Raw genomic sequence first — 17,505 nt, forward strand, 5'->3', positions numbered from 1 at the left:
CAATCGTTCTTCGAAAACACATCACTGTGCTTAGCCAGTAAGTTTTGGAGTTTGCGACGTTGTGTTTCTGTGAGGTTCTCTAGATTAATCTGACTTCTAATAACGGATGGACCTGGGCTTTCTAGCACTGAAGTGTCTCGGTCAGCTGTCTTTTCTATCTCTGCTGTGTGAGGTTGCACTCTACTAGAGTTTTCTCTGCTCTGAAGACAACGTCGGCTTGTGTGCCCTGGCTTACCACACGTATAGCAGATGTATCTTCCTTCACTATCTTTTAAAGGTGCACCTCTTGCCTTGTTTTCCTTCACTACAGGTTTCACTTTTTCTTTGCTGTTTACCATCTGAAACAGTTCTTCTTGTCGGGCAGCTATCTGTTGAATAGCTTCATGGAGTGACTCTAGGGTGAGAGGGGCTGAAGAGCTCTCTGTTGCAGTGGTAGCATGGACGACACCACGTGAACGAGTACTGGTTCTCAGATTGCTTGGTACTTGCACCTCCTCTTCTTCAGACCAAGTAATAGCTTCCTGCATAAGCTGGATGAATGTCAGGTCCTTCTCAGCTTTAACTCTCCTCTTCATTTCACACCGTAGCGAATCGTCTTTGAGGCCTAACAAAAGCTGTTCCTTCAAAACGCCATCAGCATCAGGAACTCTAGATGGCTCTCGACTCTGGATGATACTCAGCTTCTCCTGCAAGTCACAAGCATAAGAACGGATGGTTTCTCCAGGCATCTGTTTGTGGTCATAAAACTCTTTCAGTCTGCTGCCTATGGGAAGTTTGTCCCCAAGTCTGATCCAAAGCATCGAAAATCTCATCCACTGACTTTTCCTTTCCGTTGAGCATGAACTTGACTGTCATCTTAGCCTCATCTTTTAAATACTGCTTAACAAACTCAATTCTGTCTTCTTCAGGAATTTTCATCACCTTGAAGGCGGACTTCATTGAACTTATCCATTCTTTTATACTCAACTCAACAGGCTTGGAACGACATCCGGTGAACTCTGGAAGCTTATGATCCCTAGGGATGTAAACAGTAGATGGTGCTCTCTGAGCGGCAGCCTGCTGTTCAATAACAGTTTTAGCAAGGGACAGCGCCTCTCTCTGTTCGGCTCTGGCTTGCTCCAACATGCCTGTCTGCTCACCAAACCGCCTTCGCATCTCTTCAAACTGTTTCTTTAATTCTTCCAGTTCAGCCATAGCGTCGGCTCTAGGACGGGAAACTTGCACTGAATCAGGAACCAGGAATTGATCCTGTTCGTGACGCCAATATGTGGCGGAGGGGAATATGCCACCGTCTTGTGGGGGAGATATAGCACTTAATCTAAGGAAGACTGAGTGGGAAACAGGATCCTTGTCCCCCCACCCAATGCTTTTAGTCTTTGTACAAGGGTCTCTTGTATGTGGTGCCTGTTGTGTTGCAATGTGGAAATGCTAAAGATGTGGTGAGGTGGGCTTCAGGATTTATTTAGTACACGGCAGCCACCTGAAGTGCGTGTGTGCAGGAAACTCAGGAAATAAAGATAAATGACTGCAAACCTCGCCCTCCCCAGATCTAACAGAACAGATAAGACGCCCCCACTCCTTAGTATAAGTGAGTCAAAACCAGTTGCAACTTAAATATATTGACATTTATTTAAGTTAATGGAACTATGATTCCTTCGGGATTTTTAAAGTAGTGAATTAAATTTGAATGCAATCAACAGAAAAGGAAATAAAAATGTAGAAAACAATAAAGACAGTAAAGTAACAACTCTGTAACCTTCTCAATTGAGTTTTGTACAATAAATGACAATCAGTGTCTCTTCTGTTTTATCCACAGGGTAAAGGGTTTCACTTTAACAATCTGCTCACTCAGATTCTTCAACAAAAAATTCACATCAGAATTCACTTCAGTTTGCTTCTTTAAAAGAAACGAAAAACAAAAGTTCTTTTTGATTCAGTTCAAGAATTCAAAAATTTTCTTCCATGAATAGGACAAAAAAAAAAGAAAGATTATTTCCAGTCCATTCACAAATTCACGAGTCAAAAAGAGTTTCACGAGTTTTCCTCTCCAAGTGCAAGAAAAATGAAATGAATCCCTTTGCAGGATAATTCCCTTGTACACAGTTCAGTTCTTACAATCACAGGAGAGAAAACAATGGCTTGCTTACCAGCATACAGAATCAAATGAAGTAAATAATGTGCATCACCACTCTTTGGTTGAGGATGAGACGCAGAATGAAGTCCTATGGATGGCAGGGTAATGTTTCTTCACTCTTTGACTCTCAGCGATCGTTACCCTTCCTCGTGATCCTGACTGCTTCAACACGATCCAACGAGGGCTCAATCCCCAGCTGACGGAGATCAGATTGGAACAGGGCTGGACTGGTAATCGGGCATACCGGGCATTTTCCCGGTGGGCCGACGCACCTAAGGGGCCGACAGAAGGTTTTTTTTATTATTATTATTGCCGTGGACCATCACGCACGGACAGCGAGCGGCCCATTGGTTTGTCTCCTGTACTGACAGTGTTAAGATCCAATCAAAATGCACTATAGATGGAGCGATGAAGTATTTTGCTCCGCCTATATAAGACCGCATCACCCCAACTTCTTCCTAGTCGGCTTTTCCCACGTTTTCACAGCAGTTTATCAAGAACATACTTGCTCTTCGGTGAGTGAAGCGGGCCGAAGAGCCAAGCAGGAGGAGGAGAGGAGAACAGTTGAATCGGTAAAGATAGGACTCGCAACGGAGGCAGGTATCTAACGTATTCTAATGTGTGCGCGAGCCATGAGTCTAGAATACGTAAACACTTTTTAATAAAACATGAATTCTTCCCCCGCGATTTTTTGGCCAAGTCAAGTGTGTTCAGAGGTTTCCATGGGCCATTGCGAATAAAGCTAGATTTAAATAAAAAAAGACACTAAAAAAGATATTGTCGGACCTGACGTTTTATTCTTTTCCAAAACAAGATATGATATGGGTGTTATACATAGGCTGTGATGCATACAATACCAGTCAAAAAAGTTTGAAAAGTAAGAAAGATCCAACAGAAAGATCCAAAGATCAGCATTTATCTGAAATAAAAAGCTTTTGTAACATTATACATATACTATTCAAAAGCGTCAGTATAATTTTTATTTTATTTATTTATTTTGGGGGGATGGGGGTATAAATAAATAAAATAAAAATTAGCAAGGATGCTTTAAACTGATCAAAAGTTACAATAAAGACATTTATAATTTTACAAAAAAAAAATCTGATAAATGCTGTTCTTCTGAACTTTCTATCCATCAAAGAAACCTGAAAAATTCTACTAAGCTGTTTTCAACATAATAATAATAATAATAAATGTTTTTTGAGCAGCAGATCAGAATATTTGAATGATTTCTGAAGGATCATGTGACTGGAGTAATGAAAAAAAATATGCTAAAAATTCAGCTTTGAAATCGCAGGAATAAATTACATTTTAAAATGTATTCAAATAGAAAACAGTTATTTTAAATAGTAAAAAATATTTCACAATATTACTGATTTTGCTGTATTTTGGATCAAATAAATGCAGGCTTGGTGAACAGAAGAGAATTTAAAAAAAAACATTAAAAATCTTACTGTTCAAAAACTTTTGACTGGTATATATATATATATCTCGAAGTGGTGGGCCGACCTGGACCAAAAAATGCCAGGGCCAATTTTTTGTCCCAGTCCAGCCCTGGATTGGAAGACGAACAATACACAGCACCCCTCGATGCTTCAGCGAACTCTTCTAGTACACTAAGCAACTGCATCCATCGTTATTTAAATTCGTTTGAACAAAAACAACTAGACGCGAAACAGAACAAACGCAGTTTTGCCACACAGCCGCATAACTGTAAAGCGCGATCAGGCCTACTTCTTCCGCTTCACCTGCGAACACGTCATAAAAACTATCCCGACACGTTCAATAACGTTCATCAAACGGCCGGCAAGTCCGATACAACGCTGTGCGACTGAAATGTAGGTCGCGGGTCTTCTTCTTCTTCTTCGTGCTTATTGGCGGTTCGCATTCTTTTCCAGAGCATTACCGCCATCTACTGTAGGCAATGGATCAGAGACTTAAATCCTCACTATAGTGGCTAGTTGAGAGTGATGCCCTTCATGTTGCTGCGTGTTTCAGCTCCTCCATGAAAAGCCCAATTCCCTTCCACCCACGCTAATTATAATAAAAAAAAAAAATTAAAAAAAAATTATTCCTATATTCTATGAATTAACTTGGTTGCCTTCAGAAATTGTATTAATATACTATATCCTCCTACCGGATTCAGAATATCCTCTAATGCTACCAATTGATCACCTACCTTCTGCATTTCTCCCATTAATGTCTTTCTTTCTTCTCCATATTTACTACAGTCTATAATTACATGTTCCACTGTTTCTCTTACTCCACACTTGTCACACATACCATTAGGATGTTTTCCTATTAAATGCATAGTTGAGTTCAGACCTGTATGCCCTAATCTCAATCTTGATATAATGCAATCCTCTTTCCTTTTCCTACTCGAACTCCTTACCCTTCCTACCAGTGGTTGAATTGAATGAAGCAGTCTTTCTTTACTTTCATTGTCCCAATAATTTTGCCATTTTTTTTTAATCTCCCTTTTAATGATTGATTTGATTTCTTCTTTACTATGCTTAATATCCATATCTATATTTTCTTTTGCCATGGCTTGCTTTGCTAATTTGTCAGCTTCTTCATTCCCTAACACTCCAGTGTGTGCTGGAACCCACAAAAACTTAACCCTCTTATTTGTCTCTCGCATTGTTAATAAAATCTGTAGGATTTCTAATACCAGATCTTGTCTTGTTTCTGACTTTTGTGCCTCCAAACATATCAGCGCAGAATTTGAATCGGAACATATTAGGGATTTATTTATTCCCATTTCACTAACTTTATTTATTGCTATCATTATTGCTGTTAATTCTCCTGTACACACTGACACGTGATTAGTTATTCTTTCACCCCTTTCCACTTCCATTCCTGGGATGACATATGCAACCCCCACTTGGCCACTTTGCGGGTCTTTGGACGCATCTGTATACACCTGTACATACTGATCATACTTACTCCTTATATAATATTTTGTAAATTCTGCTTCTGATATGTCCTGACCTTTCTCTTTTCTTTGTTCCAGCAAGAACAAATCTATCTCTGGTTGCGGTAACATCCAGATCGGATTCACTCCTAATGTAACCACTGGGATCACACTATACCCATTTAAGTGCATATCCTCTACCAGCTCATTAATGACCCACCCCAAAACTATTACATTTCCTTTTCCCCTGTTCCCAAGATGACTTGAATATACTTTTTGTTGGGTGGTCCTCCTTCTGACCCTTTAAATTGGCCCAATATGTCAATATCAGCTGCCGTCTCCTTAACTGTACTGGCATCTCACCCATCTCCACCTGTAACGCTGGGACTGGTGAGGACGGGTAAGCCCCACAACATATTCTCAGAGCTTGAGCCTGTACTCTTTCTAGCCTTTCCAGCTGTGACTTAGCCGCAGACCCATATACGTGACATCCATAATCTATTATTGCTCTTATCATTGTTGTATATATAGTTTTTAATGCCAGTCTATCCGCCCCCCATTCCCGTCCTGATATACATCTCATTACATTTATAATTCTCTTACATTTTTCCTCCATTTTACTTATATGTGTGCTCCATGTAACTTTAGTATCAAACCACATTCCTAAGAATCGTATTACTTTAACTTGTTCTAATTCTTTATTGTATAACCTTAATTTTAAATCTTTGCTTGACCTTTTATTTGTAAATATAATGTACTTGGTTTTCTCTATTGAGAATTTAAAACCCCATTTATATGACCACCTTTCAACCTCCTTTAATGCCAACTGCATTTTATTAATGATAAAATCTACATTTCTACCTCTAATCCACAAAGCACCATCATCTGCAAACAATGATTTATTTATATTTCTATCGATAGATACAAACACATCATTAATCATAATAATAAGTAGCAAAGGACTTATAACACTTCCCTGAGGAGTGCCATTTTCAATTTTTCCTTCTCTTGATACACAATCCCCAATCCTAACTTTAATGTATCTTTCAAGTATGAACTCCTTAATCCAATTATATAGTCTTCCACTTATACCTATCTGATCTAACTTTATCAACAGCCCCTCCTTCCATAACATGTCATACGCTTTTTCCACATCAAAAAACACTGCAACTACATACTCTTTGTTTATAAAAGCTTTCCTAATATCTGTTTCTAAGTTTAGAATTGAATCTATCGTACCTCTTCCTTTCCTAAATCCACTTTGATACGTTGAAAAATAGTTTATTTTCTCCATATGATACATCAGTCTTTCTGTTACCATTTTCTCCATTAGTTTACATAAATGCGATGTTAACGCTATTGGTCTATAGTTTACTGGAACACTTGTATCTTTACCTGGCTTTTTAATGGGAATAATCAAACCTTCTTTCCAACTTTGTGGTATTCTCCCTTTCTCCCATACCTTGTTATAAAATTTCAGCACCACTCCTAGCGATTCATCACTCAACTTCTTCAATATCACATAGCTAATCCCATCTTCTCCTGGTGCAGATGCTTTTGTACTTTTTAATGCTCTCTTTAACTCTGTCAATGAAAATGGTACATCTAGTACATCCTGTGTTCCTTCCCTTATTTATTTTATATTTAAATTCTCTTCCATCAGTTTTTCCCTCATTTCCTTACTTTCTTTTGTCAAATTGTCTGAACTATTTATTTTTGAAAACTCCCTTCGAAATATTTCTGCTTTCTCCTTATCACTAATTGCAAGTTCTTCCCCTACACTTAATACTGGATATTCAAACTCTTTCCTTATACCACTCATCTTTTTAATCATATTCCATACTTCCTCCACAGGAGTGCTTTTCCCAATTTCTTCACAAAATGATCTCCAATACTCTTTCTTCACTTCCCTTATTACCCTCCTAGTTTCTGCCTGGCTTTTCTTATACCCTATTAAATTTTCCCAATTATGTGTTTTCTTCAATTCCTTGAGGGCTTTCCTTTTCCTTTCTAATTGCTATTTTACATCTCTCATTCCACCATGGGACTATTTTTCCCCTCCGCTTCCCCTTCCTTATCGGGATGTTTTCATTTGCTGCACTCTGTATCCCTGCTACTAGTTCTGCATACTTATTTTCAATGACTATTTCCTCAGTAAACTTGATCATTTTTAACCTTTCCTCACTAATTAATAAAAAGTTTTCCCAATCTGCTTTCTCATATTTCCATTTAACTATATTTCCTTGATTTCCTTTCCCTCTCTCACAATTTCCAATAGCACTTATTATTGGGAAATGATCGCTTCCCACTGAACAGTTCTTCAATACTTGCCAGTTTGTTATTGCTCCTATCGTATTTGACACTATTGTTATATCTATTGCTGATCTATTACCTGAATTCAAATCCATACGGGTATAGCTACCATCATTTATGCAGACTAAATTTTTCCTTTCCATTACCTCTTCAATGACCCTCCCATTATTATCTGTTTTTAGACCTCCCCACAATGTACTATGGGCGTTAAAATCTCCACACCATACTACTCTATCTTCATTTATCCCTTTAATACCTTCCATACTTTCTAAAGTTAGTCTTTTACATGGATTGTAGAAATTTATTATTACATACTTCTTTTTTCCAATCCATATCTCAATACTTATGTACTCTATTGCTGTTCCCTTCTCCAGAACTCTATACGCCACTCCCTCTCTTATAAAATCCATACATCCTCCACCATTCCCTTCTTCCCTATCCCTTCTCACACTTATATATCCTTTTAAAACAAAATCTAATCTAGGCTTCAGCCAAGTTTCTTGCACACATATCACATCTGGCTTTTCATTCAATTCATTTATATATCCTTTAAATTCTTGTCCATTTGCACAAAGGCTTCTGGCATTCCACTGAAGGATACTTAACATAATAATAATTAACCAACCCATATCTCCTGACTCAGCTGAGATTCTGTATTGATTAGACTTCTCATTATCTCCTCACATTTCAGTCCTTTAATATCTAGGAATCTTTCTGCAGCTTTGACAATTATCTGTATCTTTTCTGTTCTCCTTTCAGTTTGCGCTGTGCAGTTTATTACTTCAACCATAAACAGTACAAATCTTTTCTTATTTACTATCATTGCTTCTTCTGGTATTTTGCTCTCTCTTCTTCCTCCTGTACTCTCACCACCATTTCTATCCTCCATTTCTCCTGCCCTACTTTCCTTATTCCTAGCATTTACTACTCTCACTGCTTCTGCATATGAAATGTTACCTTTAGTTTTTTCCCTTTGGATCTCCACAGCTTTTTTCCTCACCTCGCAACCTCCATATGCAGCATTATGATTACCACCATAATTACAACATTTCACCTCCACTCCTTCACCACACCTACCAAATTCATGCTCCCCCCCACATCGTGCGCACCTTGTCTTAGCTTTACACACTAATGCTGTATGACCATACCTCTGGCACTTGTAACACCTCATAGGTGGAGCTATATATTTCCTTACCAGATAACTAACAAAGCCCATCTTCAGTCTCTCTGGTATTTCTTTTCCTTCAAGTTTTAGCCTCACTGATAAACTATCTACTCTTTTCCCTTCTCTATTCATCTGCAATCTAACTGCATCCAACACCTTTCCCCCTACTATATTCTTTTTAACTTCCTCCATGCTTAGTCCTATTGGTATTCCATTTATTACAGCATAGACCCACGATTCCTGGCCTACAATCTTGTAACTCGCCACCGCCTGTTTCCCCACGGTTTTTAGTTTTGCAACCCTATTCTTTTGCTCTTCGCTATTACATGCTATCATCAAGGCGCCATCTTGTAGCACTTTAGCAAACATTATTTCACCCACCTGCTTCCTTAATTCATACGTCAGTGCCATTGGGTTTATACCTGAAATTCCTACTTCTCCTTTGAACTTTACTATTACCCTAACTACTTTATTGTTAATTTTGTTTCGGTCTTCATCTTCTTCCTCACTGGGTACCGAACTACTATCCGATCTTTCTCCCTTACCCTTTTTTCTTTTCTTATTTACCTTCCTTCCTGATTTCCTCTCTACCTGTGTCCATCCTGTGTCCATATCATCGTCCTCTTCCCCCATATCTTCCCTTCTAACCATCTCTGATCCATGCCCACTCTGCCTTCTTGTATTCCCAGTTTTTTCCTTGTTTGAGTTAGCCGCCATCCTCCGCGATCGTCCAACCTCCCAAGTCAGGTCGCGGGTCTAACGCACCCCATTAGCGTCATAAAATTACCCAAAAACCTTCTTCAGCTCGCAGCTAATCAGATCCACAGCCTCCATGAGCTCAGGTGCTACTACAGCCTCAACATGGCGGAACCCATGTCCAAATTCAAAATAAAAGTCTCCACGTCATAGAAAACGTAGATCCCCTACACCATGCTGGAAAATATGTTAAAGGGGTGGTCAACCCGCTAATTTTCTTAGGCTTGATTGTGTTTATAAGGGTGCACTGTAACATGTTCATTCTTTGTTTCAAAAACAAAAAAATCACATTATTGTTCACATATTTTACTTTTATTCTACACAGCAGTTTCCGTTCTCCTAAATCAGTCTGTTGAAGCATTTAGCTAGCTGGCTAGTGGAGCTAAACAGGACTGCCCTTTGTTTACATCTTTGCAACAACACAAAATTAACAACAGAAGCTATTAATGAAAAACACATCAACAAAGAATAAAAAATACAGGTTGTGGCCCATAAACAACAGCTGCTCTTAAAGTGGGAACTGCTCCATCTTTCAGTTTTTGGTTGAATCCAGTATTCTAACAAATAATGCATACCTATCAGATCATGCTACCAACATTGTATTTTTAATATTGTAAGGTTAGGTTCAGGGTTGGGGTAGATGTAGGCATTAATAAAGCCTCAAACCACATTAATATCCTGTTGGACACTCAAACTGATAGGTAGCATTTTTCAGTCTTGAGAGGAAACTGTCCTTCGTAAAATGTGCAGCACAGAGAGCTATATTTGGATCATTTTCAGGAACAGAGTTAAACATACATTTTAACCATTGTTCCCTAAGTACAGCGTCTCTAGAAAGGCAGAGCAACGAGACCCTGCAATAGTGGCGAAAATAACAATGTTTTGACATCATGGCAACAACACTCTACTACACACTACAGTCTTCCTCTTCTCTGAAGTAGCCCAACATGACCTAACCCCCTTTATTGGGGGGCAGGGTTTATGTAAATTTTAGAGTTTGTGACGCCACCAACTCAGGAAGTAGCTCACTATAGTCCCTACCAGCCATTTGTTGTAGGCCTTACATATCAAATTCTGTAAAAGACAATTTCTCTCTTTGCATTGAACTTTGAGACAAATTTTGACAAAATGTGAATACAAATGTCTGTTTGAAACGTTTTCAGCCATCTGAAAAGGGGATTACAAATTGCTCGGAAAAATGATCAGTATCTGCCTGATACATGGTGGTGTAGCACCCCACTTCTTTGCACCACGACTGTTCAGTCTGGTTTGTGGGTGAGGCTACAGAAGATGTGGACCTGACAGAAATTGTTGATGAGGTGTTCAGGAGCCAGCTGCAGAAGGCACGTGTATTTGTTAATGCTGATGCCAAGTCCTGGATAATACAGTGTTTCTGCCAAAGTAGTCAAGTCAAGTCATCTTTATTTATATAGATCTTTAAACAAAAAAGATTGCATCAAAGCAACTGAACAACATTAATTAGGAAAACAGTGTGTCAATAATGCAAAATGACAGTTAAAGGCAGTTCATCATTGAATTCAGTGATGTCATCATGCAGCTCAGTTCAGTTTAAATGGTATCTGTGCAATCATTTGCATTCAAGTCAACGATATCGCTGGAAATGAAGTATCCCCAACTAAGCAAGCTAGAGGCGACAGCGGCAAGGAACCAAAACTCCATCTGTGACAGTGTGGAGAAAAAAAACCTTGGGAGAAACCAGGCTCAGTTGGGGGGCCAGTTCTCCTCTGACCAGACGAAACCAGAATTTCAATTCCAGGCTGCAGCAAAGTCAGATTGTGCAGTAGAATCATCTGTTCCTGTGGTCTTGTCCCGGTGGTCGTCTGAGACAAGGTCTTTACATGGGGATCTGTCTCTGGGGCTCTAGTCCTGGTCTCCGCTGTCTTTCAGGGCTGTAGAGGTCCTTTCTAGGTGCTGATCCACCATCTGGGCTGGATACATACTGGATCCGGGTGACTGCAGTGACCCTCTGACTTGGATACAGACTGGATCTGGTGGCTACGGTGACCTCGGAATAAGAGAGAAACAGATTAATATGAGTGTAGAAGTTGATATGTTACTAAAAATAAACTATTTTTTTTAGATCCAAGATGCCATAACCATCGAGGAGACCAGGGAGGCTTTAGAAGAGGCTTCAAACAGCCTTTCTCTCCTTGGGTCTTTAAACATCCAGTGTCGGACTCTGGAAGACAGGGTCGTCCAGTGTGCAGCGAAGTTCTACCTGGAGGGGCGACTGAATGCTGCAATGGAACAGTTGAGTCAAGAATTTCATATTTGGGACACATTTTGCCATCAAGATGACTGCTCATAAAAGTACTAATTGAATTGATTCAAGAAGAAAAAAAAAGGCAAAAACATGAACAAATTATTTAAGATGTGAAAATAGTAGAAATCACAACAAACAAACCAAGATCAGATATATGAATTTTACAGACTGATTATGGGTTAATGATTATTAACATTAATTATTGTAAAATGCTTAAAGACAAATGTAGCTACTTTTTTATCCACAACATTCGGAAATGTAAAAAAAAAAAACATAGGTTATATGAACTTAAGTTTAATGACATTTGGTAGCATTCAAAAAGTACATTAACAAATAAGCTTTTAATGATTGTGTAATTTCTGTTCAAAATTATTTGTATATTTGATAGTTTAATGACATTTGTAAGCATTAATTTTTGATATTTTTAAAAGTGCATATTTGTTAATGATTTATTAATGAAGCTCTAAATCATTATAGTTTGACAGATGATTTACAGAGTACACGATCATATGAACTGAAACTTTAATGACATAATAACAAGTGCATTAGTAAACATTAAAAAGCATATATTTCTAGCTATAACAAACATTTATATAATGCTTAACAGATCTTTAGTTAATGTATATTCACATACATTAACTAAAGATCTGTTAAGCATTATATAAATGTTTGTTATTGATTTATTAAGGAAAGTTATTATAAAGTGTTACCAAACTTATTCATTAGTTGCTAATGTGTGTCTGAAATGAAAACAATTATCTCATTGTTACACACTGTAGGTTTGTGGATGGTCTGGGATGCTTAGGGTTGCATGCTGCAATGAAGGCAAATCTGAAACATATTCGGTATCTGTTCCTGGCCAAAGAGGACCCGCTGACTGCCCAGGACCTTATTGATGTATTCAGCCCACACTTTGCAGAGGAGGGAAGCAATCACAGACGCAGTGAAATAAGAACATATGCCTGGTTCCGTGACTTCTTGCTAGATGTGGAAGGTATGATGTCAGTAGTAAGCAAAGATATATAGCCAAAACCTAGTTTCAAATATTTTTTTATTTATGATGTTTATAATATTTTCCACAGGTGGAGAAATGCAAGTGGACCAAAGTAAATGCCTTACTCTGCGAGAGGTTCTTGCCTTTGCTTCTGGGCTGGAGGAGTTGCCCCCACTGGGATTCAAAAACCAGCCAGTCATTGAATTCATACATACTGACCGCAAATTCCCTGAAGCCAACACATGTGACGTAGTCCTCCGCCTACCAGTACAAAGGAGCTATGAGGAGTTCAGCAACCACATGTGCAGTGGGATTTTGCAGGCCACAGAGTTTGGAATGGCATAAAAGTCATGTTCTTTGTGTTGTTTTGTTTGTTCTATCAGATTCTAATCAAACTGAAGTCATTCAAATAAAGAAATATTCCCAACCCAGAGTTGATTATTCAAAATGAGTCATATCCTCCAGTTTTGTGTGCAATTCTTGGATAGCATTATATTGTAGACTAATCTAATAAACCTAATGACCATAATAAACATGTTGCTACAATAAAAACAATATTTAAGACAATGTTTTATCATCCTTCAGAAGCGTGCAGATCCTTATTTATATGAGCACTAGCGACACCAGCAGTGCATAATGTAACGATACAGCCTAATAACTTATATACCAGGAAAACATTTTTTCGTGTTTTTTATATGTCATTATTAAAAAAATTAAACAAAACATTAAAATGTGTCGTTTAAACGACATAACATCCCTCATTATGACCGAGTGGAAAAAAATAATATGCGGCAGCAATGCCTTACCGTAAAACCCACTGATCTATATATGACTGGATCGCTCATCGCGTTCTAAACTGCCAACAGGCAGTGAAGCCACCGGAAGTGTTCGATCCGCCATCTTACTAATCCCTACCGGCAGAGAGCACCATTGAGTCACATTCAAACCGCTGACCTAAAATCACCCGATTTGAAGCAAATCAGTCAAATGGGACTAGTTTTTATGTTATGTGATCATAATATTGATCACATAATGATCAATTATGTTCCTGCTTCCTGCTTGCTGTGCTGCTGTTTTGTGATCGTAGCTCCGTGTAGCTTTGTTTTTCTGTAGAATCTTTATATTACTATCACTCTCTGTTTTTTAAATTGATAAAATATAACTTAATTCACACCATATTTCTGATATTATCGATCAATCTTATCAGAATAATTTTGATCTTTCACTTTCATTTTATATCCGTGAGTGCAGTGCACCTGCATCGCGTTAGCACTCGATTAGCTTGTCATTAGCGTTTCCATTTGTGCCTATCGCTGTTTTCTTTCCTCCTCTCCTCTCTCTCGTTACTCTATCTTTTGTGTTTTGTGTTTTTTGCTTGAATTATTTTTGTGAGAATTTTTTATCAATAACGGTGAGTAATGGCTTCTGCTTGCCACATGTATAGTTTATCTATCTCTGTCGGTGATGAGGGATACACATGTGATAAATGCAGGGAAATAGTTAGGCTGACAGAGAAGATTTCAGAATTAGAGACACGCATCCAAACTTAATTGAGGATAGTAAGAATGTGAGGGCTCTAGATACGGCTTTGGATGCGTCTAGCTCAGGGAGTCCTGTACATTGTTCGGTTCCGGTAACAGGGCCTTTGCAGCAGGGCAACTGGGTGACTGTGAGGCGGCATAGTCGTGGGTCTAAACACCACTCTTCTGTTCCGATCAAAACATTAAACAGGTTCTCGCCACTCAGTGATGCACCCACTGAGAAACCTGATGAAAGTGCTCTAGTTATTGGCGATTCTATTGTACGGAATGTGAAAATAGAGACACCAGCCACCATAGTCCAATGTTTACCGGGAGCCAGAGCGCCTGACATCTTAGCAAATTTAAAAGTGCTGGCTAATGCTAAACGTAAAATACAGTAAGATTGTTATTCACGCCGGTGCTAATGATGTTCGACTTCGCCAGTCGGAGATCACTAAAAGTAACATTAAAGAGGTGTGTGAACTTGCAAGCATGATGTCAGACACTGTAATATGCTCTGGTCCCCTCCCTGCTTACCGTGGTGATGAGATGCATAGCAGATTGTTATCACTCAATGGCTGGATGTCTAAGTGGTGCCCACAGAATAACATAGGTTTCATAGACAATTGGACAAGCTTTTGGGGCAGACCTGACCTGTTGAAAAGAGATGGTCTTCATACCTCCTGGGGTGGTGCCCCTCTTCTTTCTAGAAATATGGCACATAGTCTTAGAGTTTGTACTTGACTAACTGGGGCCCAGGTCAGGAAGCAGACAGACTGGCTAAACCGACCGTCTGCTAGCCGCCTCCAGTCACAGAAGTCAGTTAATTCTCAGCACATAGAGACTCTTTCACCTAGATATTACACTATAGAGACTGTGTCTGTTCCCCGGGCTAGAAAATACAAAAAACGTCCAAACCAATTTAAGAGCAACAATTTAATTGAGGTTCAACAAATAAAAAACAGATGCAATACGGGATAAACAAATGATAAAGCTTGGCTTATTGAATATCAGGTCCCTTTCTACGAAAGCACTTTTTGTAAATAATATGATCACTGATCATAATCTAGATGCACTCTGTTTTACAGAAACCTGGCTAAAACCTGATGATTACATTATTTTAAATGAGTCTACACCCCAAGATTACTGTTATAAACATGAGCCACGTCCAAAAGGTAAAGGGGGAGGTGTTGCTTCAATTTATAACAATGTTTTCAGGATTTCTCAGAGGGCAGGCTTCAAGTATAACTCGTTTGAAGTATTGGTGCTTAATATAACATTATCCAGAGAAACAAATGTTAATGATAAATCCCCTGTGATGTTTGTACTGGCTACTGTATACAGGCCACCAGGGCACCATACAGACTTTATTAAAGAGTTTGCTGATTTTACATCCGAGTTAGTGCTGGCTGCAGATAAAGTTTTAATTGTTGGTGATTTTAATATCCATGTTGATAATGAAAAAGATGCATTGGGATCAGCATTTATAAACATTCTGAACTCTATTGGGTTTAGACAACACGTCTCAGGACCTACTCATTGTCGAAATCATACTCTAGATTTAATACTGTCACATGGAATTAATGTTGATGGTGTTGAAATTATGCAGCCAAGCGATGATATCTCAGATCATTATTTAGTTTTTTGCAAACTTCATATAGCTAAAACTGTAAATTCCACTTCTTGTTACAAGTATGGTAGAACCATCACTTCTACCACAAAAGACTGCTTTGTAAGTAATCTTCCTGATGTATCCCAATTCCTTAGCATATCCAAAACCTCAGAACAACTTGATGATGTAACAGAAACTATGGACTCTCTCTTTTCTAGCATTTTAAATACAGTTGCTCCTTTACGCTTAAGGAAGGTTAAGGAAAACAGTCTGACACCGTGGTGTAATGAGCACACTCGCACCCTAAAGAGAGCAGCCTGGAAAATGGAGCGCAGCTGGAGGAAAACAAAACCAGAAGTATTTCGTATTGCTTGGAGGGAAAGTAACCTATCTTACAGAAAAGCATTAAAAATGCTAAATCTGATTAGTTTTCGTCTCTTTTAGAAGAAAACAAACATAACCCCAGGTATTTATTCAATAAAGTGGCTAAATTAACGAAAAATAAAGCATCAACAAGTGTTGACATTTCTCAACATCACAGCAGTAATGACTTTATGAACTACTTTACTTCTAAAGTCGATACTATTAGAGATAAAATTGTAACCATGCAGCCATCAGCTACAGTATCACATCAGACAGTGCACTATAGATCCCCTGAGGAACAGTTCCACTCATTCTCTACTATAGGAGAGGAAGAATTGTATAAACGTGTTAAATCATCTAAACCAACAACATGTATGTTAGACCCTATTCCATCTAAGCTCCTAAAAGAGGTGCTTCCAGAAGTCATAGATCCTCTTCTGACTATTATTAATTCCTCATTGTTATTGGGTATGTCCCCAAAACCTTCAAACTGGCTGTTATTAAGCCTCTCATCAAAAAACCACAACTTGACCCCAAAGAACTAGTTAATTATAGACCGATCTCGAATCTCCCTTTTCTTTCTTATCATCTGATCGTGGTTGTATCTCTCTATTAGTGCTATTGGATCTTAGTGCTGCGTTCGACACTATTGACCACACTATTCTTTTGCATAGACTAGAACACTTTGTTGGCATTAATGGAAGTGCATTAGCATGGTTTAAATCGTACTTATATGACCGCCTTAACTTACTCTCTTGGAAATAAAGCTTTATGTCTTTAAATCCGTACTGTATATAGTCAGTTATTTCTCTGAAAAAAGTCAGATTTCAGAATGAGCACTTTGTCGTTTGTTTTATATGTTGAGGTCGTGTCCGTCTGATGTTTATCATGTTCATGATGTTCGCTACTGTAATTAACGTAGCTTTTTAATAAGTAGGGGAAATTCCCGACATTTAAAAAATAACCGTTTACATGCCTAGGGTGTTTGCATAGTAATAATGTACAGAAATACTTCAGATTTATAAATGCTGACTTGTTAGATGATGCTTTCTCATTAAAATCATACAATTTCCTACTAATTCAATAGAATGTTTAAGCACACTAGGGATTACCAATATGGCGGCACGGCGACTTCACTTTAATGACATCATGAGCAATCCAGTTCTATATTATAGATCAGTGGTAATACCCCATATATAGCGGACAAAGCATTACAGACTCGTGCCCTTTGAAGTGAGCACACGCTTTTGACGTGCCATTTTGAAAACACTACGAAAACGCGTTCCTTTCGCCTGTTTGGATACTTCAAAAGACGTTTGCACCGCCAGTTTGGTTGACCTGTTTACACGTTCAAAACGTGCATTTTGTCCGACTCAAAACGCACGTCTTGGACGCCCATTTCTATTATGATAAACGCACGTCAAAAACGTGCGTTTTTGGTGACTCCAAA

The 17,505-nt window shown here is 38.5% G+C and overlaps 1 protein-coding gene across 1 annotated transcript; it reads left to right on the forward strand.

Annotated features, from left to right (window-relative positions):
• Positions 1-12,202: 12,202 nt before the first annotated feature.
• On the forward strand, positions 12,203-12,922 carry LOC122135437 (G2/M phase-specific E3 ubiquitin-protein ligase-like). Its single transcript, XM_042714865.1, has 2 exons — positions 12,203-12,560; positions 12,649-12,922. Exons 1-2 carry the CDS (start codon positions 12,386-12,388, stop codon positions 12,903-12,905), a joined length of 432 nt encoding a protein of 143 aa, XP_042570799.1. The 5' UTR covers positions 12,203-12,385; the 3' UTR covers positions 12,906-12,922.
• The last annotated feature ends 4,583 nt before the right edge of the window (positions 12,923-17,505 follow it).

The sequence above is a fragment of the Cyprinus carpio genome, chromosome A3 (genome assembly GCF_018340385.1).
Source record: "Cyprinus carpio isolate SPL01 chromosome A3, ASM1834038v1, whole genome shotgun sequence".
NCBI lineage: Eukaryota > Metazoa > Chordata > Actinopteri > Cypriniformes > Cyprinidae > Cyprinus > Cyprinus carpio.

What these genes read in the sequence shown, in the direction of transcription:
- LOC122135437 (XM_042714865.1), top strand. Translation starts at nt 12,386, where the DNA reads ATGAAGGCAAATCTGAAACATATTCGGTATCTGTTCCTGGCCAAAGAG. An exon ending in CTTCTTGCTAGATGTGGAAG is followed by an intron (nt 12,561 to 12,648) that starts GTATGATGTCAG and finishes TATTTTCCACAG; the next exon opens with GTGGAGAAATGCAAGTGGAC.